This window comes from Gopherus evgoodei, unplaced genomic scaffold (genome assembly GCF_007399415.2).
Source record: "Gopherus evgoodei ecotype Sinaloan lineage unplaced genomic scaffold, rGopEvg1_v1.p scaffold_58_arrow_ctg1, whole genome shotgun sequence".
NCBI lineage: Eukaryota > Metazoa > Chordata > Testudines > Testudinidae > Gopherus > Gopherus evgoodei.
This window is the reverse complement of record NW_022060079.1, coordinates 223,776-246,254: the sequence shown is the minus strand read 5'-3', so window position 1 is coordinate 246,254 and position 22,479 is coordinate 223,776. Positions and strand designations below refer to the sequence as shown.

The following is a 22,479-nucleotide window of genomic DNA, read 5'->3' as shown; positions in this document are numbered from 1 at the left end:
TAGATAGGGCAAATGTCCTTTCCTTTCTCTACTTCCCCCATGTCCATCCAACTTATCAATCACCACTTGTGTCGAAAAGCAGGGCCGCCCGGAGGGGGGGGCAAGAGGAGCAATTTGCCCCGGGCTCCGCAGGGGCCCCCACTAGAGTTTCTCAGGGCCCCTGGAGCAGGGTCCTTCGCTTGCTCCAAGGGGCCTGGAAAACTCTTGCGGGGCCAGGCCCTGGAGCTTCTTCCGCTCCCGGTCTTTGCTGGCAGGGGGGGTCCTTCTGCTCCGGGGGGAAGGACCCCCCGCCAGCGAATTACCGCCAAAGTGGGACCTGCCGCCGAAGTGCAACCCGGTCTTTGGCGGTAATTCGGTGGCTGGGGGCCCTTCCGTTCCGGGACCCGTTGCTGAAGTGCCCCGAAGACCCGTGGCAGGGCCCCCCCCACCGAATTACAGCCGAAGAGTAGGCTGCACTTCAGCGGCGGGTCTCGCTTCAGCCATAATTCGCCGGCAGGGGGCCCCCTGCCGTGGGTCTTCGGGGCACTTCGGCAGCAGATCCCGGAACAGAAGGGCCCCCCGCTGCCAAATAAGGCCGGCTCTAGACATTTCGCTGCGCAGGGGGCGACCTGCCACTTGCCGGTCCTGCGGCTCTGGTGGACCTCCCACAGGCTTCTCTGCGGATGCTTCACCGGAGCCGCAGGACCAGCAGACCCTCCACAGGCACGCCTATGGGAGGTCCACCAGAGCCGCCTGCCGCCAATGGCCCCAGGCCCCTGGAATCCTCTGGGAGGCCCTGTCCAAAAGACTTTGGTCCCCAGTGCATCAGGTTTATTTTTTGTTAGGTTCTCTAATAGTCATTTTGTTGTTAATTTTTGTTATTGATTCATTTGTATTGTTAGTTACATTTGCTTGTATTGTTAATTCCACACTTTCCTCTATGCACCCTGGTTCTACTTCCCCAAGCCCTAAAGGGTAGTTCTTGGGCCCCCATAACCTGTAAGACCTTAGCCCATAATTGTACGGCCCCATCTTTCAGGTCCCCAGAAACCTCTTGAAAACTGTTAAAAATAGGGGATTCTGCAACATTTTAGAAACTAAAAGTTAGTTTAAGTCCAAATCAGCTTAACTTTGCATAACAACTGTGGTCCTCCTACAAAATCTTATTTGTTGTGTGTGCTTAAGAAGGTCCTGACTTCAGTAACTTTTGTTGTTTGATGGCTATTGCAGCATCAAACTTGGTCCTCATTTTATTTGTCAATGTACCCAATGATTGTAATGGTTTTACTGTATTCCCAATTATTATAACTATAAATGTTTGCATTTGTGTGTAGGTTATATCTGGTGTTGAGTCAATTGTAATGGGTTTAGTTATATTCACCTGGTTATAATTGTTTGGTTTGTTTGCAACAGATCACCTGTGCCCTACAATGACAACAACTACTGTAATAATCATTGACCAAGGGGCAGAGTGTTGTAGGAGCAGCCCACCTGGTCAGCTGTTCTAAATGTAATTTTTCATCCCCTCATTGTCCTCTTAGTAATCCTGTTACGTTGGTTCTGCCTTAAAACAATTACATAAAGTGTGACCCATTCAATACCCCTGGATTGAAGGGTCAAAAGGGGGATAATGTAGAACTGATACATGAAATTGTTTTTAATTGTTCACTTTATCAATATAACTTCTGTTCACAGTTCGCCATCCACTACACTTGTCTACATTGTAACTTCTGTTCACTGTTTGCAATATTGTAATTCAAACCCCATTTTAAAACACTCACTCCATTTTGTAAAAGCTTCCTCCAACCTTCATTTTTGCAAACCCTGCTGTAATCTTATTAGTTTAGGTTAGATGTGTGACTGAGGCACGTATGGATGATGGAATCAACCTCCAGCCCCAGCCTGTCCTGATGAAATGGAGTTCAAACCCCACTGGCTGAAGATGCAGACAAGAGCCCTAACAAAGTAAGCAGAGTCCACCCTAAAAAGAAAAGGTACAATAGAAGGAAGATCAAAGCCAGGTCCCAGGCTGACAGTCAGGCCTGCAACTGACGGGTGATCAATCACCAAACCCAGAGGTAGTGACACAGCAAGACCTACAGACTCTGGATTCAAACTAAAGCCTACAGAAAGGATGGGTGAGATGGGAGACTTTGAAGGGTAACATTCTGCTGCCAACATGGAAGGACATCGGTGCAGGCCCAACAGACCCAGGTTGTCCTTATGCCCGGCTTTCCTGCCCAGTTACCACCACAAGCTACGAACCCAAGCTGGGAAATAAAGCCACGAACGCAAGCTATGTCCAGGACTGGTCACTATGCAGCAGCTGCAGAACATCTGATGAGAGAGAGAGAGAGAGTGTGTGTGTATAGCTATTAGGTATAATGTGTGTGTATAAGGATTAAAATATTAGTTATTGGTCATAAATCAAATTGTTATCATAATAAATGTGGCATCTTTGTCTTGCCCCCTGAAAAGATCCTGTGTAGTTTTGTCTGTACAACAAGCCTACCACGCTCAGTCCAATGGGCTGGTGGAGAGATTCAATGGGACCCTAAAGAGGATGCTGAAAACCTTTATGGACCAGCATCCGCAGGACTGGGACAAGTATTTACCCCACCTGCTGTTTGCATATAGGGAAGTGCCCCAGGAATCCTCAGGGTTTTCCCCGTTCGAGTTGCTGTACGGGAGGAAGGTGAAGGGACCCCTGGACTTGATGAGGGCCGAGTGGGAGGAAAAGGCCTCTCCCAGTGGAGAATCAGTGGTGAAGTATGTACTGGCTTTCCGGGAAAAGCTCATGGGCTTGGCCAGGGGAAACCTAGCGAGGGCCCAGAGGAGGCAGAAGGTCTGGTACGACCGCTCAGCACAGGCCCACTCCTATACTACCGGGGACCAGGTGATGCTCCTCATCCCCGTGAGGAGGAACAAGCCGCAAGCTGCCTGGGACGGCCCCTTCAAGGTCATCAGACAGGTAAACCAGGTGAACTATGTGGTGGAACTGTCCAGCCAGGCACACAGCCACCGGGTGTATCATGTCAACATGATGAAACTGCACTGGGACAGGGAGAAGTTGGTGCTGGCTGGATGTGGGCAGTGAGAGGAGAAGGGAGAGGATCCCCTGGTGGGACTCCTCCCTGAGGCAGGGGCTAACCCCCACTGAAATCAATTCCCCTCTCTGACTAGCTAACCCCTGCCCAGCAGGCAGAGATCAGAGCGGTGCTGCATTCATACCGGCAGCTGTTCTCCATCCGGCCTGGGCTCACTAACCTGGCTGTCCGCCGGGTGGAGACGGGAACCAACCTTCCCATCAGGTGTTCCCCATTCAGGGTCACTAGGAAAACAGCCCAGGACCTGGAGAGAGAGGTCGGGGATATGCTGGCTTTAGGGGTGATCCAGCCGTCCGCCAGCCCCTGGGCCTCACCGGTAGTGCTGGTCCCCAAGAAGGATGGTTCTGTGTGGACTATCGGAAGCTTAATGCCATCACCGTGTCTGATGCCTACCCCATGCCTAGGACTGATGAGATCCTACACAAGTTGAGGGGTGCCCGGTACCTCACTACCATGGATCTTACCAAGCCTACTGGCAGGTGCCTTTGTAGGAACATTAAAGAAGGTACTAACAGTGAATCCCCCAAGTGACAGTGACCCCCCATAACTTGTCCCCCACACTTTAAAAATCCAACAGTTTCACCAAGTACAGAAATCTTTTAGTTCTTCTGTTAAAACTTGTAAGTTCCTGTCTGTAGAAACCATTTATTGTATCTGTCCTGTGAAAGATACCCTATTACTATGTAAAACTTATAAACAAGTTAATTGACTTTGTTCTTTGAAGTGAACACTATGCTACCACCCCTGCTGTGAGCCTTAAACTGTAATTGATGCAATGTAAACAAACGCTATAAGCTGTTAAGTGATTTTCACACACTCCGAAAGTGGTGAAAACAGTAAATTAAAATATGGTTAAGATATGAAATGTATGTTGACGAATGCTTTATGTACATGAATGGTTAGGGAGGTGCCAACCTAGGAAGAAAGTTTCCATCAGCTGAAGAATGTGTCAAGTGGACCACCAGACAAGCCCCGGAGAGTAAACTTGGATCCACCCCATCACCTGGAAGGATGAGAAACACAGACTTTGCACAATGTGGAGTCACCAGGAATGTGCCAACTGCTGATTGAGTCAGCAACAGCAGGATGAAACAGCTCCCATACACTAACGTAGGAATTAATTCCTGTAAGAATGGACTCCAAAGACTAAGGACTTTGAGTGTCTGGTTCTGCTGCCAACCTCCAGGAGCATCAGGTGCATCTGACACAGACTCGGCTCCATCCTCATGACCAAGATACCTGGCCAGTAACTTGGCATGAGCAACTTCTAGGCTGGTAACTATAACACCTTTACAGAACCTGAATGAATGATTGTGTGAATGAATATATATATGTGTGTGTGTATGTGTGTGTAAGGAATACGTAGTGATTGGAATAAGTAGTTAAACAACATTGTTTACTTTTATCTTTTGCTTTATTATTATATTTACAATAAATGTGGCATCTTTGCCTTATCCCTCTTAATAAGATCCTGCTGGTTTTTATTCTATCAGTATAACACCTTTGGACCTGGAGGCCCAGGTGAAGTCTGCTTTCACCACCCCAATAGGACTCTTTGAGTTCCTGGTCCTGCCTTTTGGTCTCAAGGGGGCACCTGCCACCTTCCAGCGCCTGGTGGATCAGTTGCTCAGAGGTCTGGAGGACTTTGCTCTGGCGTATATTGACGATATCTGTGTCTTTAGCCAGACCTGGGAAGAACATGTGTCCCAGGGGAAGAGGGTGCTAGGTCACCTCCAGGATGCAGGACTGACCATAAAAGCTGAAAAGTGCAAGGTGGAGATGGAGGAGGTGTCATACCTGGGCCAAGGTGGGGGGCGGTCACCTGAAGCCAGAGCCGGCAAGGTGGAGGCAATCCAGGACTGGCCCGCTCCCCAGATTAAGAAGCAGGTCCAGGCTTTCATTGGGATGGCGGGGTACTACTGGAGGTTTGTGCCCCACTTGAGCTCCCTGGCGGCTCCCCTCACGGAGCTGTGTAGGACGGGGAAGCCAGACAAGATGGTCTGGACCGAGCAGTGCCAGAGGGCTCTCTGTGCGCTGAAGGGGGCACTTATCCAGGGCCCGGTGCTGGTAAACCCGGATTTTAACAAACTCTCCTGGTGTTCACCGACGCCTCGGACACAGGGCTGGGGACGGTGCTGATGCAAACTGATACTAAGGGGGAGAGACACCCCATCGGGTACCTGAGCAAGAAGCTGCTGCCCCGGGAGCAGCACTATGCGGCCATCGAGAAGAGAGGCCTGGCCATGGTGTGGGCCCTCAAAAAACTGCAACCATATCTATTTGGGCGGCGCTTCACCGTGTACACGGACTATTCGCCCCTGACGTGGCTACATCAAATAAAAGGGGCTAATGCCAAGCTGCTGAGATGGAGCCTGCTCCTCCAGGGGTACGACATGGAGGTGGTTCATGTGAGGGGGAGGGACAATGTTATAGCTGATGCTTTATCACGGGGCGGGGGCCCTGAACTTCCCCAGGTCACAGGCTAAGTGACCCTGCTCCGTTCAGCCACGAAGGGGGGAGAAATGTAACCAAGTGGGGGAGTTTCTTGGGGTTTTCTGTGTTTTCCAGATGGTTGCATGCAGAGGGGGTAGGACTCAGTGTCCCCGGGTGTTACTGGTTTAAGGAGGTGAGAGGAGAGGCAGTTTGTTGTTACACAGGACTGGAGAGGGAACTTGGGACCCCAGCCGATGGCCGGGAGCATGGAGATCCCAGCGACCGGTGACCTGGTGGCCCAGCTCAGGAGTCACAGCCGGTTCTGGCCAGTGGGGGACAATGAGCTGCAGGCAGAGGACCCCGGTGAGCTGACCAACCAGTTCCAGACAGAGGGGCCCAGAGGGGGGCTGAGAGGGGAGGAGACCCAGGCCTTCCTGTTTACAACCCTGTTTCCCTGGAGAGAAGCCAATGGACAGAGGGGGCTTGGGGCCAGGGATATCCGAGGCCCAGCTGGGAAGCAGGTGGGCTCTGGGCTGGAGAGGGGGAGCAGGCAGAGCCCTGAGGCTGTGAGAGTTTCCTGCGCTGGGTTCAACCCTCAATAAACCCTCCTGTTTTATGCTGGCTGAGAGTTGCTCGGGGCTAGACAACAGGGCAGGGGTTGGGGGGAAATCAACCTCTTTGGGGGGTTGGGAGACCTGGGGGCCCAGAGCGAGGGGACTCCCTGAGGGGGCCCATGGCAGAGACAGACGTGCTGAGGCTCAGAGAGGTGCGGCTCCGGGAGGTGGAGGGGTCTGACCGCGGGAGAGAGTGGACCCCCGAGAAGGGCTGTCTCACTGAAAGGGGCACCCCCCATGGACCACACAGGGCCACAAGTGGGCACGATCTGCGAGTCCGTGACAGGGACAATCTCAAAGTGCTCCATGGATCATCCTTTTGCCCCAGCGCCCCCACTCCTGCCCCAGGAGGAGACTGGCCATATGTCACACAAGGGGAAATTGAGGCACAGGGTGTGTCACCACTTGCAGCAAGTCAGTGTCAGCAATGGGAACCCGAGAAGCCTGACTCCCAGTTCTCCCCCACTAGCCCCCACTCCTCTTCCAGAGCTGGGATAGAACCCAGGAGTCCTGGCTCCTTCCTTACCCCTCCTACCAAACTCCCTTAACTCCAGGTATAACCCAGAGCCCCTGGACAGACAAGGGCTGGGCTGGGCTAACACAGGCTGCCGCGGGCACGGCCCAGACTGACCAATTGTAAATCACAATCAAAAACTCAAAAGCATCTCAAAACCCACTTTATTGCTGTTAGCAAAGCTGCAGAGCGAGATGGGGGCGCAGGGCTGTGAGCACACCCAGGGCACAGGGCGGGGGCTGTACAGGGACTGGGCCCTCCCCACACAGACCCCGCACTGGGCACTGGGGCTCAGCAGGGCTGGACCCTGGGGGAGCCACACACGGGTGCGATGGGGCCTTTAGCCGGGCACTGGTGCTTCCCCACCCCCAGCCATGGGCCCAATCCTGCCCCACAGGGACCCCATTGACCGGGAATGGCCAAATCTGGCCCAAAGCCTCCTGGGTAATGGCTGGAGGGGTGTTACGTGGGGAGACTGACAGCAGCCTCAGGCCAATAGGGGCTTGGTGCCCACTGGAGTCAAGAGAAACCTTCCCCACGGGACAGCAGCCCTCTCCCCTGCTGCCCCCTGAGGAGGGGTGACCCCCATTCCCAGCCCCATGGGGTAGTAGCCCTCTCCCCTGCTGCCCCTTGAGGAGGGGTGACTCTCATTCCCCTGCTGCCCCCTGAGGAGGGGTGACCCCCATTCCCAGCCCCATGGGGTAGTAGCCCTCTCCCGGGATAGGTGCCCCCCTCCCAAGCACAGAGTGGGCCTGCTCCCCAGTGAGTCTCTAGTGGGTTGGGTGTCACAGTTATGGGGCCGGGGGGCTCCTGCCTGGGTACAGCAGCTGGCACTGACGGGCACGGAGCAGGGACACTGGGGGCAGAGCTGGGTGTGTGTGCGTGTGCGTCCCATGAAAGCACCTGGGGGGTTCGGGGGCCCTGGCTCCTCCCCACGTTTATCTGAAAGGCAAAGAAGGTCAGTTACCAAGAGTCCTGGGCCCCGATGCGAGGCTGGCAGGGATCAGGGCCATTCCCCAGCACCCCAAGGAATCTCCCATTGACATGGGGTGCTGGGTGGGCTGCGGGGCTGTGGCTGGCTGGGAGAGAACAGAGGGTGGGGGGGTCTCCCCAGTGAGTGCTTGGTGGGCCCAGGGGTTTTGGCTGGCTGGGCGGGCACGCTGAGGGGGGTCTCCCCAGTGGGTGCTGGGTGGGGGAGGGGCTGTGGCTGGCTGGGAGGGCACAGCAGGTGGGGGGGTTCTTCCCAGGGGGTGCTGGCTGGGCCCAGGGGCTGGGGGCAGCGGCTACTCACAAGGGGCCCCGCGGGTTGCGGGTGGCGTTCATCTTCATCCCCTTGATGATGAGGATGGTGCCCACGATGATGCCGACGATGCCCACAGCCAGGCCCAGGGCACACACCAGGGTCTCTGTGGTCTCGGGGACGGGGGTGGGCACTTGGGCTTCTGGAGAGAGGGGGAGAGGGACAGGGCATGGAGTGAGGGGGGCTGTTCCCACCCCTCCCTTCCAGCGCTGGGATAGAACCCAGGAGTCCTGGCTCCCAGCCCTGTGCCCAGCAGGGTACCCGGCGCCCCGGCCTCACCCCAGTGCTTCGTGAAGGGCTCGGGCAGCCCCCCGTGCTCCACCCGGCAGTCGTAGAAGTCGCCCTGGCTGGGGAGGAAGGGCAGGTAGGAGAACTTGCGGAAGGAGTTGTCCTGGCGGGGGTAGAAGTCGGTCTCGTAGACGCCCCCGGTCACCTCCTGCCCGTTCTTCAGCCACGTCACGCTGAGCACCGGCGGGAAGAACTTGTCCACGAAGCAGATCAGGACGTTGGGCTCGCCCAGCTCCACGGGGTCTTCGGGGAACACGGTCACCTCAGGGGGCACTGGGGAGACAGGGGTCAGTGGGTCCCATTGCCTGCCCCTGAGCCAGCCAGGCATCCGGATTTTGACTGCAACGCCTGGTCAAAGAGGGACCCTGGCGGCTCCTGTCAGCACCACTGACGGGCCGTTAAAAGTCCCATCGGCAGCACAGTGGGGCTAAGGCAGGCTCCCTGCCTGCCCTGGCTTCACGCAGCTCCCAGGAGCAGCCGCCATGTCTGGCCCCGAGGCACAGGGGTGGCCACAGGGAGTCCGCGTGCTGCTCCTGCCCCCAGTGCCGGCTCCGAAGCTCCCAGGAACTGTGGGGGTGGCGCTTGCGGGCGCAGGCAGTGTGCACTGCACAGAGACAACTGGCCCTACCTCTGCCTCTGGGAGCTGTGGGGAGCCTGGGCACGCAGAGAGCCTGCCTTAGCCCCACTGTGCCACCGGCCAGGAGCCACCTGAGGTAAGTGCTGTCCGGCCGGAGCCTGCACCTCTCACTCACCCCAGCCCTGAGCCCCCTCGCACACCCTGAACCCCTCATTTCCAGCCCCACCCCAGAGCCTGCATCCCCAGCTGGAGTCCTGCCGCCCACACCCCTATCCGCTGCCTCAGCCCAGTGAAAGTGAGTGAGGGGGGCAAGAGCGATGGAGGGAGGGGGGCTGGAGTGAGTGGGGGCAGGGCCTTAGAGCGGGGCAAAAGCGGGGCCTCAGGGCAAGGCACAGGCAAGGGGGTTCGGCTTTGTGCAATTAGAAAGTTGGCAACACTAGCCAGTCCCCACCATGGGGCTGGATCGGAGCCAGCACCCCCTGTAGGGGACAGGCCCCATGTCCCATTCTCTGCCCCCCTGAGCCAGCCAGTCCCCGCGCTGGGGCTGGCGGGGAGCCGGCGCCCCAGGAGGGGACAGGCCTCATGTCCCATTCCCTGCCCCCCTGAGCCAGCCAGTCCCTGGTGCTCACACTCCAGCTCAGGGTCTCTCCCCAGGACTGTGGGGGTGTCACCGGGGCCGTCCCAGCTCCCTGCCCTGACGGCTCATAGGGCACCAGGAACAGGGGAGAGAATCCCTCAGGGCAGGACTGGCACTGGGCAGGGGCCATGAACAGCCCTCGGCAAAGGAGCTGCCCTGGGCCCCCAGCCTGGAGGGTGTGAACTGCCCGGCCCCCTGCCCTGCAGAGCCCTGGCCCGGCTGGCTGGCTCCCTGGGGCCCTCCAGGGGCTGGGAGGGGAGCTGAGTGGGGACGCGCAGTCTCTGGTGGGGGCTGGGACTGGGCCGGCGTGAGGAAGGGAGTGTCCACGGGTGAGCGGGCTGGAGGGTTTCGGGAGAGGAGCTGAGTGGGGACGCGCAGTCTCTGGTGGGGGCTGGGACTGGACCGGCGTGAGGAAGGGAGTGTCCACGGGTGAGCGGGGTGGAGGGTTTCAGGAGAGGAGCTGAGTGGGGACGCGCAGTCTCTGGTGGGGGCTGGGACTGGGCCGGCGTGAGGAAGGGAGTGTCCACGGGTGAGTGGGGTGGAGGGTTCTGGGAGAGGAGCTGAGTGTGGACGCGCAGTCTCTGGTGGGGACTGGGACTGGACCGGCGTGAGGAAGGGAGTGTCCACGGGTGAGCGGGCTGGAGGGTTTCGGGAGAGGAGCTGAGTGGGGACGCGCAGTCTCTGGTGGGGGCTGGGACTGGACCGGCGTGAGGAAGGGAGTGTCCACGGGTGAGCGGGCTGGAGGGTTTCGGGAGAGGAGCTGAGTGGGGACGCGCAGTCTCTGGTGGGGGCTGGGGCTGGGACTGGGCCGGCGTGAGGAAGGGAGTGTCCACGGGTGAGCGGGCTGGAGGGTTCTGGGAGAGGAGCTGAGTGGGGACGCGCAGTCTCTGGTGGGGGCTGGGACTGGGCCGGCGTGAAGAAGGCAGTGTCCACGGGTGAGCGGGCTGGAGGGTTCTGGGAGAGGAGCTGAATGGGGACGCGCAGTCTCTGGTGGGGGCTGGGGCTGGGACTGGGCCGGCGTGAGGAAGGGAGTGTCCACGGGTGAGCGGGCTGGAGGGTTTCGGGAGAGGAGCTGAGTGGGGACGCGCAGTCTCTGGTGGGGGCTGGGGCTGGGACTGGACCGGCGTGAGGAAGGGAGTGTCCACGGGTGAGTGGGGTGGAGGGTTTCGGGAGAGGAGCTGAGTGGGGACGCGCAGTCTCTGGTGGGGGCTGGGATTGGACCGGTGTGAAGAAGGGAGTGTCCACGGGTGAGTGGGGTGGAGGGTTCTGGGAGAGGAGCTGAGTGGGGACGCGCAGTCTCTGGTGGGGACTGGGACTGGGCCAGCGTGAGGAAGGGAGTGTCCACGGGTGAGCAGGGTGGAGGGTTCTGTGAGAGGAGCTGAGTGGGGACGCGCAGTCTCTGGTGGGGACTGGGACTGGGCCAGCGTGAGGAAGGGAGTGTCCACGGGTGAGTGGGGTGGAGGGTTCTGGGAGAGGAGCTGAGTGGGGACGCGCAGTCTCTGGTGGGGGCTGGGGCTGGGGCTGGGACTGGACCGGCGTGAGGAAGGGAGTGTCCACGGGTGAGCGGGGTGGAGGGTTCTGGGAGAGGAGCTGAGTGGGGACGCGCAGTCTCTGGTGGGGGCTGGGGCTGGGCCGGCGTGAGGAAGGGAGTGTCCACGGGTGAGTGGGCTGGAGGGTTCTGGGAGAGGAGCTGAGTGGGGACGCGCAGTCTCTGGTGGGGGCTGGGGCTGGGACTGGGCCGGCGTGAGGAAGGGAGTGTCCACGCGTGAGTGGGGTGGAGGGTTCTGGGAGAGGAGCTGAGTGGGGACGCGCAGTCTCTGGTGGGGGCTGGGGCTGGGACTGGGCCGGCGTGAGGAAGGGAGTGTCCACGGGTGAGTGGGGTGGAGGGTATCGGGAGAGCAGCTGAGTGGGGACGCGCAGTCTCTGGTGGGGGCTGGGACTGGGCCGGCGTGAAGAAGGGAGTGTCCACGGGTGAGCGGGGTGGAGGGTTCTGGGAGAGGAGCTGAGTGGGGACGCGCAGTCTCTGGTGGGGGCTGGGGCTGGGACTGGGCCGGCGTGAGGAAGGGAGTGTCCACGGGTGAGTGGGGTGGAGGGTTTCGGGAGAGGAGCTGAGTGGGGACGCGCAGTCTCTGGTGGGGGCTGGGATTGGACCGGTGTGAAGAAGGGAATGTCCACGGGTGAGTGGGGTGGAGGGTTCTGGGAGAGGAGCTGAGTGGGGACGCGCAGTCTCTGGTGGGGACTGGGACTGGGCCAGCGTGAGGAAGGGAGTGTCCACGGGTGAGCAGGGTGGAGGGTTCTGGGAGAGGAGCTGAGTGGGGACGCGCAGTCTCTGGTGGGGACTGGGACTGGGCCAGCGTGAGGAAGGGAGTGTCCACGAGTGAGTGGGGTGGAGGGTTCTGGGAGAGGAGCTGAATGGGGACGCGCAGTCTCTGGTGGGGGCTGGGACTGGGACTGTGCCGGCGTGAGGAAGGGAGTGTCCACGGGTGAGTGGGGTGGAGGGTTTCGGGAGAGGAGCTGAGTGGGGACGCGCAGTCTCTGGTGGGGGCTGGGACTGGGCCGGCGTGAGGAAGGGAGTGTCCACGGGTGAGCGGGGTGGAGGGTTCTGGGAGAGGAGCTGAGTGGGGACGCGCAGTCTCTGGTGGGGGCTGGGGCTGGACCGGCGTGAGGAAGGGAGTGTCCACGGGTGAGCGGGGTGGAGGGTTTCGGGAGAGGAGCTGAGTGGGGACGCGCAGTCTCTGGTGGGGGCTGGGGCTGGGACTGGACCGGCGTGAGGAAGGGAGTGTCCACGGGTGAGCGGGGTGGAGGGTTCTGGGAGAGGAGCTGAGTGGGGACGCGCAGTCTCTGGTGGGGACTGGGACTGGGCCGGCGTGAGGAAGGGAGTGTCCACGGGTGAGCGGGCTGGAGGGTTCCGGGAGAGGAGCTGAGTGGGGACGCGCAGTCTCTGGTCGGGGCTGGGACTGGACCGGCGTGAAGAAGGGAGTGTCCACGGGTGAGCGGGGTGGAGGGTTCTGGGAGAGGAGCTGAGTGGGGACGCGCAGTCTCTGGTGGGGGCTGGGGCTGGGACTGGGCCGGCGTGAGGAAGGGAGTGTCCACGGGTGAGTGGGGTGGAGGGTTTCGGGAGAGGAGCTGAGTGGGGACGCGCAGTCTCTGGTGGGGGCTGGGATTGGACCGGTGTGAAGAAGGGAGTGTCCACGGGTGAGTGGGGTGGAGGGTTCTGGGAGAGGAGCTGAGTGGGGACGCACAGTCTCTGGTGGGGGCTGGGGCTGGGACTGGGCCGGCGTGAGGAAGGGAGTGTCCACGGGTGAGCGGGGTGGAGGGTTTCGGGAGAGGAGCTGAGTGGGGACGCGCAGTCTCTGGTGGGGGCTGGGGCTGGGCCGGCGTGAGGAAGGGAGTGTCCACGGGTGAGCGGGGTGGAGGGTTCTGGGAGAGGAGCTGAGTGGGGACGCGCAGTCTATGGTGGGGGCTGGGACTGGGCCGGCATGAGGAAGGGAGTGTCCACGGGTGAGTGGGGTGGAGGGTTCCGGGAGAGGAGCTGAATGGGGACGCGCAGTCTCTGGTGGGGGCTGGGACTGGGCCGGCGTGAGGAAGGGAGTGTCCACGGGTGAGCGGGGTGGAGGGTTCTGGGAGAGGAGCTGAGTGTGGACGCGCAGTCTCTGGTGGGGGCTGGGGCTGGGCCGGCGTGAGGAAGGGAGTGTCCACGGGTGAGCGGGGTGGAGGGTTCTGGGAGAGGAGCTGAGTGGGGACGCGCAGTCTATGGTGGGGGCTGGGGCTGGACCAGCGTGAGGAAGGGAGTGTCCACGGGTGAGCGGGGTGGAGGGTTTCGGGAGAGGAGCTGAGTGGGGACGCGCAGTCTCTGGTGGGGGCTGGGGCTGGGACTGGACCGGCGTGAGGAAGGGAGTGTCCACGGGTGAGCGGGGTGGAGGGTTCCGGGAGAGGAGCTGAGTGGGGACGCGCAGTCTCTGGTGGGGATTGGGACTGGGCCAGCGTGAGGAAGGGAGTGTCCACGGGTGAGTGGGGTGGACGGTTCTGGGAGAGGAGCTGAGTGGGGACGCGCAGTCTCTGGTGGGGGCTGGGGCTGGACCGGCGTGAAGAAGGGAGTGTCCACGGGTGAGTGGGCTGGAGGGTTTCGGGAGAGGAGCTGAATGGGGACGCGCAGTCTCTGGTGGGGGCTGGGGCTGGGCCGGCGTGAGGATGGGAGTGTCCACGGGTGAGCGGGGTGGAGGGTTCCGGGAGAGGAGCTGAGTGGGGACGCGCAGTCTCTGGTGGGGGCTGGGACTGGGCCGGCGTGAGGAAGGGAGTGTCCACGGGTGAGCGGGCTGGAGGGTTTTGGGAGAGGAGCTGAGTGGGGACGCGCAGTCTCTGGTGGGGGCTGGGACTGGGCCGGCGTGAGGAAGGGAGTGTCCACGGGTGAGCGGGCTGGAGGGTTCTGGGAGAGGAGCTGAGTGGGGACGCGCAGTCTCTGGTGGGGGCTGGGACTGGGCCGGCGTGAAGAAGGGAGTGTCCACGGGTGAGCGGGGTGGAGGGTTTCGGGAGAGGAGCTGAGTGGGGACGCGCAGTCTCTGGTGGGGGCTGGGACTGGGCCGGCGTGAGGAAGGGAGTGTCCACGGGTGAGCGGGCTGGAGGGTTCTGGGAGAGGAGCTGAGTGGGGACGCGCAGTCTCTGGTGGGGGCTGGGACTGGGCCGGCGTGAAGAAGGGAGTGTCCACGGGTGAGTGGGGTGGAGGGTTCTGGGAGAGGAGCTGAGTGGGGACGCGCAGTCTCTGGTCGGGGCTGGGACTGGGCCGGCGTGAGGATGGGAGTGTCCACGGGTGAGCGGGGTGGAGGGTTCTGGGAGAGGAGCTGAATGGGGACGCGCAGTCTCTGGTGGGGGCTGGGACTGGACCGGCATGAGGATGGGAGTGTCCACGGGTGAGCGGGGTGGAGGGTTTCGGGAGAGGAGCTGAATGGGGACGCGCAGTCTATGGTGGGGGCTGGGACTGGGCCGGCGTGAGGAAGGGAGTGTCCACGGGTGAGCGGGGTGGAGGGTTCTGGGAGAGGAGCTGAGTGGGGACGCGCAGTCTCTGGTGGGGGCTGGGACTGGGCCGGCGTGAGGAAGGGAGTGTCCACGGGTGAGCGGGGTGGAGGGTTCTGGGAGAGGAGCTGAATGGGGACGCGCAGTCTCTGGTGGGGGCTGGGACTGGACCGGCGTGAGGAAGGGAGTGTCCACGGGTGAGTGGGGTGGAGGGTTCTGGGAGAGGAGCTGAGTGGGGACGCGCAGTCTCTGGTGGGGGCTGGGGCTGGACCGGCGTGAAGAAGGGAGTGTCCACGGGTGAGCGGGGTGGAGGGTTCTGGGAGAGGAGCTGAGTGGGGACGCGCAGTCTCTGGTCGGGGCTGGGGCTGGGACTGGGCCGGCGTGAGGAAGGGAGTGTCCACGGGTGAGTGGGCTGGAGGGTTCTGGGAGAGGAGCTGAGTGGGGACGCGCAGTCTCTGGTGGGGGCTGGGACTGGACCGGCGTGAGGAAGGGAGTGTCCACGGGTGAGTGGGCTGGAGGGTTCTGGGAGAGGAGCTGAGTGGGGACGCGCAGTCTCTGGTGGGGGCTGGGACTGGGCCAGCGTGAGGAAGGGAGTGTCCACGGGTGAGTGGGCTGGAGGGTTCTGGGAGAGGAGCTGAATGGGGACGCGCAGTCTCTGGTGGGGGCTGGGACTGGGCCGGCGTGAAGAAGGGAGTGTCCACGGGTGAGCGGGGTGGAGGGTTCTGGGAGAGGAGCTGAGTGGGGATGCGCAGTCTCTGGTGGGGGCTGGGACTGGGCCGGCGTGAAGAAGGGAGTGTCCACGGGTGAGCGGGGTGGAGGGTTCTGGGAGAGGAGCTGAGTGGGGACGCGCAGTCTCTGGTGGGGGCTGGGGCTGGGACTGGACCGGCGTGAAGAAGGGAGTGTCCACGGGTGAGTGGGGTGGAGGGTTCTGGGAGAGGAGCTGAATGGGGACGCGCAGTCTCTGGTGGGGGCTGGGGCTGGGACTGGGCCGGCGTGAGGAAGGGAGTGTCCACGGGTGAGCGGGGTGGAGGGTTTCGGGAGAGGAGCTGAGTGGGGACGTGCAGTCTCTGGTGGGGGCTGGGACTGGGCCGGCGTGAGGAAGGGAGTGTCCACGGGTGAGCGGGCTGGAGGGTTCTGGGAGAGGAGCTGAGTGGGGACGCGCAGTCTCTGGTGGGGGCTGGGGCTGGGACAGGGCCGGCGTGAGGAAGGGAGTGTCCACGGGTGAGTGGGGTGGAGGGTTTCAGGAGAGGAGCTGAATGGGGACGCGCAGTCTCTGGTGGGGGCTGGGACTGGGCCGGCGTGAGGATGGGAGTGTCCACGGGTGAGCAGGGTGGAGGGTTCTGGGAGAGGAGCTGAGTGGGGACGCGCAGTCTCTGGTGGGGGCTGGGACTGGGCCGGCGTAAGGAAGGGAGTGTCCACGGGTGAGCGGGGTGGAGGGTTTCGGGAGAGGAGCTGAGTGTGGACGCGCAGTCTCTGGTGGGGGCTGGGACTGGGACTGGACCGGCGTGAGGAAGGGAGTGTCAACGGGTGAGCGGGCTGGAGGGTTTCGGGAGAGGAGCTGAGTGGGGACACGCAGTCTCTGGTGGGGGCTGGGACTGGGCCGGCGTGAGGAAGGGAGTGTCCACGGGTGAGCGGGCTGGAGGGTTCTGGGAGAGGAGCTGAGTGGGGACGCGCAGTCTCTGGTGGGGGCTGGGGCTGGGCCGGCGTGAGGAAGGGAGTGTCCACGGGTGAGTGGGGTGGAGGGTTCTGGGAGAGGAGCTGAGTGGGGACGCGCAGTCTATGGTGGGGGCTGGGACTGGACGGGCGTGAGGAAGGGAGTGTCCACGGGTGAGCGGGGTGGAGGGTTCTGGGAGAGGAGCTGAGTGGGGACGCGCAGTCTCTGGTGGGGGCTGGGGCTGGGACAGGGCCGGCGTGAGGAAGGGAGTGTCCACGGGTGAGTGGGCTGGAGGGTTCCGGGAGAGGAGCTGAGTGGGGACGCGCAGTCTCTGGTGGGGGCTGGGGCTGGGACTGGGCCGGCGTGAGGAAGGGAGTGTCCACGGATGAGTGGGGTGGAGGGTTTCGGGAGAGGAGCTGAGTGGGGACGCGCAGTCTCTGGTGGGGGCTGGGACTGGACGGGCGTGAGGAAGGGAGTGTCCACGGGTGAGCGGGGTGGAGGGTTTCGGGAGAGGAGCTGAGTGGGGACGCGCAGTCTCTGTTGGGGGCTGGGGCTGGGACTGGACCGGCATGAGGAAGGGAGTGTCCACGGGTGAGTGGGGTGGAGGGTTCTGGGAGAGGAGCTGAGTGGGGACGTGCAGTCTCTGGTGGGGGCTGGGACTGGGCCTGCGTGAGGAAGGGAGTGTCCACGGGTGAGCGGGGTGGAGGGTTCCGGGAGAGGAGCTGAGTGGGGACGCGCAGTCTCTGGTGGGGGCTGGGACTGGGCCGGCGTGAGGAAGGGAGTGTCCACGGGTGAGTGGGGTGGAGGGTTCCGGGAGAGGAGCTGAGTGGGGACGCGCAGTCTCTGGTGGGGGCTGGGACTGGACCGGCGTGAGGAAGGGAGTGTCCACGGGTGAGTGGGCTGGACGGTTCTGGGAGAGGAGCTGAATGGGGACGCGCAGTCTCTGGTGGGGGCTGGGACTGGGCCGGCGTGAAGAAGGGAGTGTCCACGGGTGAGTGGGGTGGAGGGTTCCGGGAGAGGAGCTGAGTGGGGACGCGCAGTCTCTGGTGGGGGCTGGGGCTGGGACTGGACCGGCGTGAGGAAGGGAGTGTCCACGGGTGAGTGGGGTGGAGGGTTCCGGGAGAGGAGCTGAGTGGGGACGCGCAGTCTCTGGTGGGGGCTGGGACTGGGCCGGCGTGAGGAAGGGAGTGTCCACGGGTGAGAGGGGTGGAGGGTTCTGGGAGAGGAGCTGAGTGGGGATGCGCAGTGTCTGGTGGGGGCTGGGACTGGGCCGGCGTGAGGAAGGGAGTGTCCACGGGTGAGCGGGGTGGAGGGTTTCGGGAGAGGAGCTGAGTGGGGACGCGCAGTCTCTGGTGGGGGCTGGGACTGGGACTGGACCGGCGTGAGGAAGGGAGTGTCCACGGGTGAGTGGGGTGGAGGGTTCTGGGAGAGGAGCTGAGTGGGGATGCGCAGTGTCTGGTGGGGGCTGGGACTGGGCCGGCGTGAGGAAGGGAGTGTCCACGGGTGAGCGGGGTGGAGGGTTTCGGGAGAGGAGCTGAGTGGGGACGCGCAGTCTCTGGTGGGGGCTGGGACTGGGCCGGTGTGAAGAAGGGAGTGTCCACGGGTGAGTGGGGTGGAGGGTTCTGGGAGAGGAGCTGAGTGGGGACGCGCAGTCTCTGGTCGGGGCTGGGACTGGACCGGCGTGAGGAAGGGAGTGTCCACGGGTGAGCGGGGTGGAGGGTTCTGGGAGAGGAACTGAGTGGGGACGCGCAGTCTCTGGTGAGGGCTGGGACTGGACCGGCGTTAAGAAGGGAGTGTCCACGGGTGAGTGGGGTGGAGGGTTCTGGGAGAGGAGCTGAGTGGGGATGCGCAGTCTCTGGTGGGGGCTGGGACTGGACGGGCGTGAGGAAGGGAGTGTCCACAGGTGAGCGGGGTGGAGGGTTTCGGGAGAGGAGCTGAGTGGGGACGCGCAGTCTCTGGTGGGGGCTGGGACTGGGCCGGCGTAACGAAGGGAGTGTCCACGGGTGAGCGGGGTGGAGGGTTCTGGGAGAGGAGCTGAGTGGGGACGCGCAGTCTCTGGTGGGGGCTGGGACTGGGCCGGCGTGAGGAAGGGAGTGTCCACGGGTGAGCGGGGTGGAGGGTTCTGGGAGAGGAGCTGAGTGGGGACGCGCAGTCTCTGGTGGGGGCTGGGACTGGACCGGCGTGAGGAAGGGAGTGTCCACGGGTGAGTGGGGTGGAGGTTTCTGGGAGAGGAGCTGAGTGGGGACGCGCAGTCTCTGGTGGGGGCTGGGACTGGACGGGTGTGAGGAAGGGAGTGTCCACAGGTGAGCGGGGTGGAGGGTTCTGGGAGAGGAGCTGAGTGGGGACGCGCAGTCTCTGGTGGGGGCTGGGGTGGGACTGGACCGGCGTGAAGAAGGGAGTGTCCACGGGTGAGCGGGGTGGAGGGTTTCGGGAGAGGAGCTGAGTGGGGACGCGCAGTCTCTGGTGGGGGCTGGGACTGGACCGGCGTGAGGAAGGGAGTGTCCACGGGTGAGCGGGGTGGAGGGTTTCGGGAGAGGAGCTGAGTGGGGACGCGCAGTCTCTGGTGGGGGCTGGGACTGGACCGGCGTGAGGAAGGGAGTGTCCACGGGTGAGCGGGGTGGAGGGTTTCGGGAGAGGAGCTGAGTGGGGACGCGCAGTCTCTGGTGGGGGCTGGGACTGGGCCGGTGTGAAGAAGGGAGTGTCCACGGGTGAGTGGGGTGGAGGGTTCTGGGAGAGGAGCTGAGTGGGGACGCGCAGTCTCTGGTCGGGGCTGGGACTGGACCGGCGTGAGGAAGGGAGTGTCCACGGGTGAGCGGGGTGGAGGGTTCTGGGAGAGGAGCTGAGTGGGGACGCGCAGTCTCTGGTGAGGGCTGGGACTGGACCGGCGTTAAGAAGGGAGTGTCCACGGGTGAGTGGGGTGGAGGGTTCTGGGAGAGGAGCTGAGTGGGGATGCGCAGTCTCTGGTGGGGGCTGGGACTGGACGGGCGTGAGGAAGGGAGTGTCCACAGGTGAGCGGGGTGGAGGGTTCTGGGAGAGGAGCTGAGTGGGGACGCGCAGTCTCTGGTGGGGGCTGGGGTGGGACTGGACCGGCGTGAAGAAGGGAGTGTCCACGGGTGAGCGGGGTGGAGGGTTTCGGGAGAGGAGCTGAGTGGGGACGCGCAGTCTCTGGTGGGGGCTGGGACTGGACCGGCGTGAGGAAGGGAGTGTCCACGGGTGAGCGGGGTGGAGGGTTTCGGGAGAGGAGCTGAGTGGGGACGCGCAGTCTCTGGTGGGGGCTGGGACTGGACCGGCGTGAGGAAGGGAGTGTCCACGGGTGAGCGGGGTGGAGGGTTTCGGGAGAGGAGCTGAGTGGGGACGCGCAGTCTCTGGTGGGGGCTGGGGCTGGGACTGGACCGGCGTGAAGAAGGGAGTGTCCACGGGTGAGTGGGGTGGAGGGTTCTGGGAGAGGAGCTGAGTGGGGACGCGCAGTCTCTGGTGGGGGCTGGGACTGGACCGGCGTTAAGAAGGGAGTGTCCACGGGTGAGTGGGGTGGAGGTTTCTGGGAGAGGAGCTGAGTGGGGACGCGCAGTCTCTGGTGGGGGCTGGGACTGGACGGGTGTGAGGAAGGGAGTGTCCACAGGTGAGCGGGGTGGAGGGTTCTGGGAGAGGAGCTGAGTGGGGACGCGCAGTCTCTGGTGGGGGCTGGGGCTGGGACTGGACCGGCGTGAAGAAGGGAGTGTCCACGGGTGAGTGGGGTGGAGGGTTCTGGGAGAGGGGCCTGGCAGGGAAGGTGACCCACCGTTCTGCGCCTGCGTCTGGTTGGTGCTCTTGATCATGAGCTCCAGGTTGTTCTTGCTTATGGCGATGTTGCGCAGGGCGAACTGTGCATCAAAGCTGGCAAACTTGCCGAAGTCGGGCAGGCGCCAGACAGTCTCCTTCTTCTCCAGGTCCACGTAGAACATCTCGTCCTCCTCAAAGCCCTGCACAAACTCCCCTGACCCCTGCTGGGACTGGTCCGTCCGCTGGTAGAACTCTGCCTGGAAGTGCACGTGGTCCACTGTGGGGAGATGGGCATCAGCAGCAGCACCAGCCTCCCTCCTGGGGCCAGGGTCTCTGAGCACCTCCCCTGAGGCTGCAGCCCCCAGCCGTGACATTCAAACAAGGATGCCCGGGGTGAGGGGAAAGCAGCCGCAGGAAGCACAGGGACCCCTGGCATCACACTGGTGCACTGGGGCCAGTCCTGCCTGGAGGGGACAGTGCCCCTACTGTGCCCCCACCCCTGGCTCATCTGTTCACTATGGGGTGGCTTATCCGAGCAGCGGCTGGGCCTATCCCCACTTAGCTTGGGAAGGGGGACATGACCCCAGTCCAGAGTGGTGCAGGTGGAAGTTAGAGATTGTAACTGCAGGATATTTCTGTGCATGGTGCCCTTGCTGGGGGGGATCAGCCCCCGAGTCCCTGTGGGGAAGGGGGGCTGCACTCCTACGGGCGGGGCCATGTTGCAATCAAACCACAGCGATTCCTCACGATCACCATGCTGCCCCCACGGCAGCCTTCCCTCTGTGAAGCGAGACCCTCCTCCCTGCAGCCCCCACCCCAATCCGGCTCCCCATGCCCTTCCCTGGTGGGGGCGATCTGGGGGTAAAGCCATCCCCCCCTTCCTGGAACCAGGTGTCCCAGCCCCCGCCCCGCCCGTACCTCTCACTGCCCCGGCGCCTGGCAGGGCCAGCAGGGTGAGCAGGGCCAGCTGGGCCATGGGGACGCCACGTCCTGCGCCCATCTCCTCTCCCCAGCACTGGGCTGGGTGCGGAGCCAGCAGCACTAGGGGGTCAGGGGGGCACATTTCGCACCCCGGGGGGGGCAGCACCCAGTATTGGCCGGGGGAGCCCCGCCCAGGGGCCCGCATCCAATAGCAGAAATCCCGGTGCCGACAAGGCTGTTACCGGGCAGAGCAGCAGCGCTGAGCCTCCCTGAGAGGAGACGGAGAAATTCCTGGCCAGGCGCCGGCTCCCAGGGCTGCACAGCCTGTGTGGACGCAGCGCTGCCGGGAGGGGTTTATCCCCAGTGTAGAGAGAGCACCTCCCCGCACGGCACTCGCCCGGCCCACACATGCCCTGTTCTGCAGAGCAACTGTGTGCACATGGGGGGCTTGGCGACCCAGCTTTCTGCTGGGGTGTGGGGTCACAGCCTGACCCCCAGAGCTCTGCTGAGATAAGCATTAAGTGTAGACCAGGTCACAGACAGGGTTCAGGGGGACTATCCATGGGGGACTGGGATGGAGTCTGTTCTGGGCCCTGTGTGTGCGTGTTGGTCTGTGTCCCCTGCCCCTGCAGCACCAACTCGCTCCCTCTGGCTAACACACTTGGTGTTCACGCGCAGATGTGTTCATCCCATCTCAAAGAAGATGTATTGGACTTGGAAACGGTTCAGAAAAGGGCATCAGAAATGATTAGGGGTCTGGAACAGCTGCTGTATAAGGAGAGGTTAATGAGACTGGGACTTTTCAGCCTGGAAAAGAGATAATTAAGGGAGTGTGTGATGAAGTGGGACTGTTCTTAATGTTTCCTCTGAATACTGTGTGGGTGCCTCAGTTTCCCCTATGCATTTCTTAAGTGTCTAGGTGGTGGGGTAAAGGCCAGGGTGCATAAATCGCTGACATTCTGTCACCCCGACAACAAATGGTTGGGGCCCTTCCTCCCTGCAAGGGAATAGCTAAAGGTGAACAAAGAAATCAGGTGACCTCCTGGCCCGGGAAAGAGACAAAGCCCAGAGGAGGAGGGGCTGGAGGGGTTGTTAGTCTGGAGCTGGCTGGGGTCAAGGAGTGAAGTGCAGAGGTGGGGGTCTGGCTCACTGCCCCCCAGAATGGACACAGCCGAGGGGTCCCGTTCACTGTATCTACAAGCTCTGTTTTAGACCCTGTTTCTGTCATCGAATAAACCTGTGTTACTGGCTGGCTGAGAGTCACGTCTGACTGCGAAGTGGGGGTGCAGAACCCGGTGGCTTCCCCAGGACCCCGCTGGGGTGGACTCGCTGTGGGAAGCGCACGGAGGGGCAGAGGATGCTGAATGCTCCAAGGAGAGACCCAGGAGGTGAAGACGTGTGAGCTTCTTGCCCTGAACAAGTCTGCTCCAAGGGAGAGGAGGCTCCCCAGAGTCCCGACTGGCTTGGTGAGGAGCAGTTCCAGAGCATCACCTGGGGAGCCCGTGACAGAGGGATATGATAGAGGTGTATAAAATCATGACTGGTGTAAAGAAAGTAAATAAAGAAGTACTATTTACTCCTTCTCATCACATAAGAACTAGGGTCCACCAAATGAAATTAATAGGCAGCAGGTTTGAAACAAAAGGAAGTATTTCTTCACACAATGCACAGTCAACCTGTGGAACT

General features: G+C 62.3%; 2 protein-coding genes across 4 annotated transcripts in view; one reads left to right on the top strand and one right to left on the bottom strand.

Annotated features, from left to right (window-relative positions):
- LOC115643408 (HLA class II histocompatibility antigen, DR alpha chain-like) overlaps positions 1-20,957 on the bottom strand; it is a 116,999-nt gene extending 96,042 nt beyond the window's left edge. Inside the window, exons 1-5 of one of the 2 annotated variants that reach the window (XM_030547415.1) lie at positions 20,791-20,955; positions 19,892-20,149; positions 8,227-8,508; positions 7,939-8,089; positions 7,288-7,589 (exon numbers count right to left, since the gene is read on the bottom strand). In XM_030547415.1, coding sequence (XP_030403275.1) covers positions 7,586-7,589; positions 7,939-8,089; positions 8,227-8,508; positions 19,892-20,149; positions 20,791-20,935 — 840 coding nt within the window. In that variant the 5' untranslated portion in view covers positions 20,936-20,955 and the 3' untranslated portion in view covers positions 7,288-7,585. Of the gene's footprint in view, positions 1-7,287; positions 7,590-7,938; positions 8,090-8,226; positions 8,509-19,891; positions 20,150-20,790 lie in introns of those variants that run through there. The other variant, XM_030547416.1, reaches the window with a different exon arrangement.
- Positions 1-22,479, top strand: part of LOC115643412 (DLA class II histocompatibility antigen, DR-1 beta chain-like) — a 288,794-nt gene that overhangs the window by 252,546 nt on the left and 13,769 nt on the right. The window lies entirely within an intron of this gene.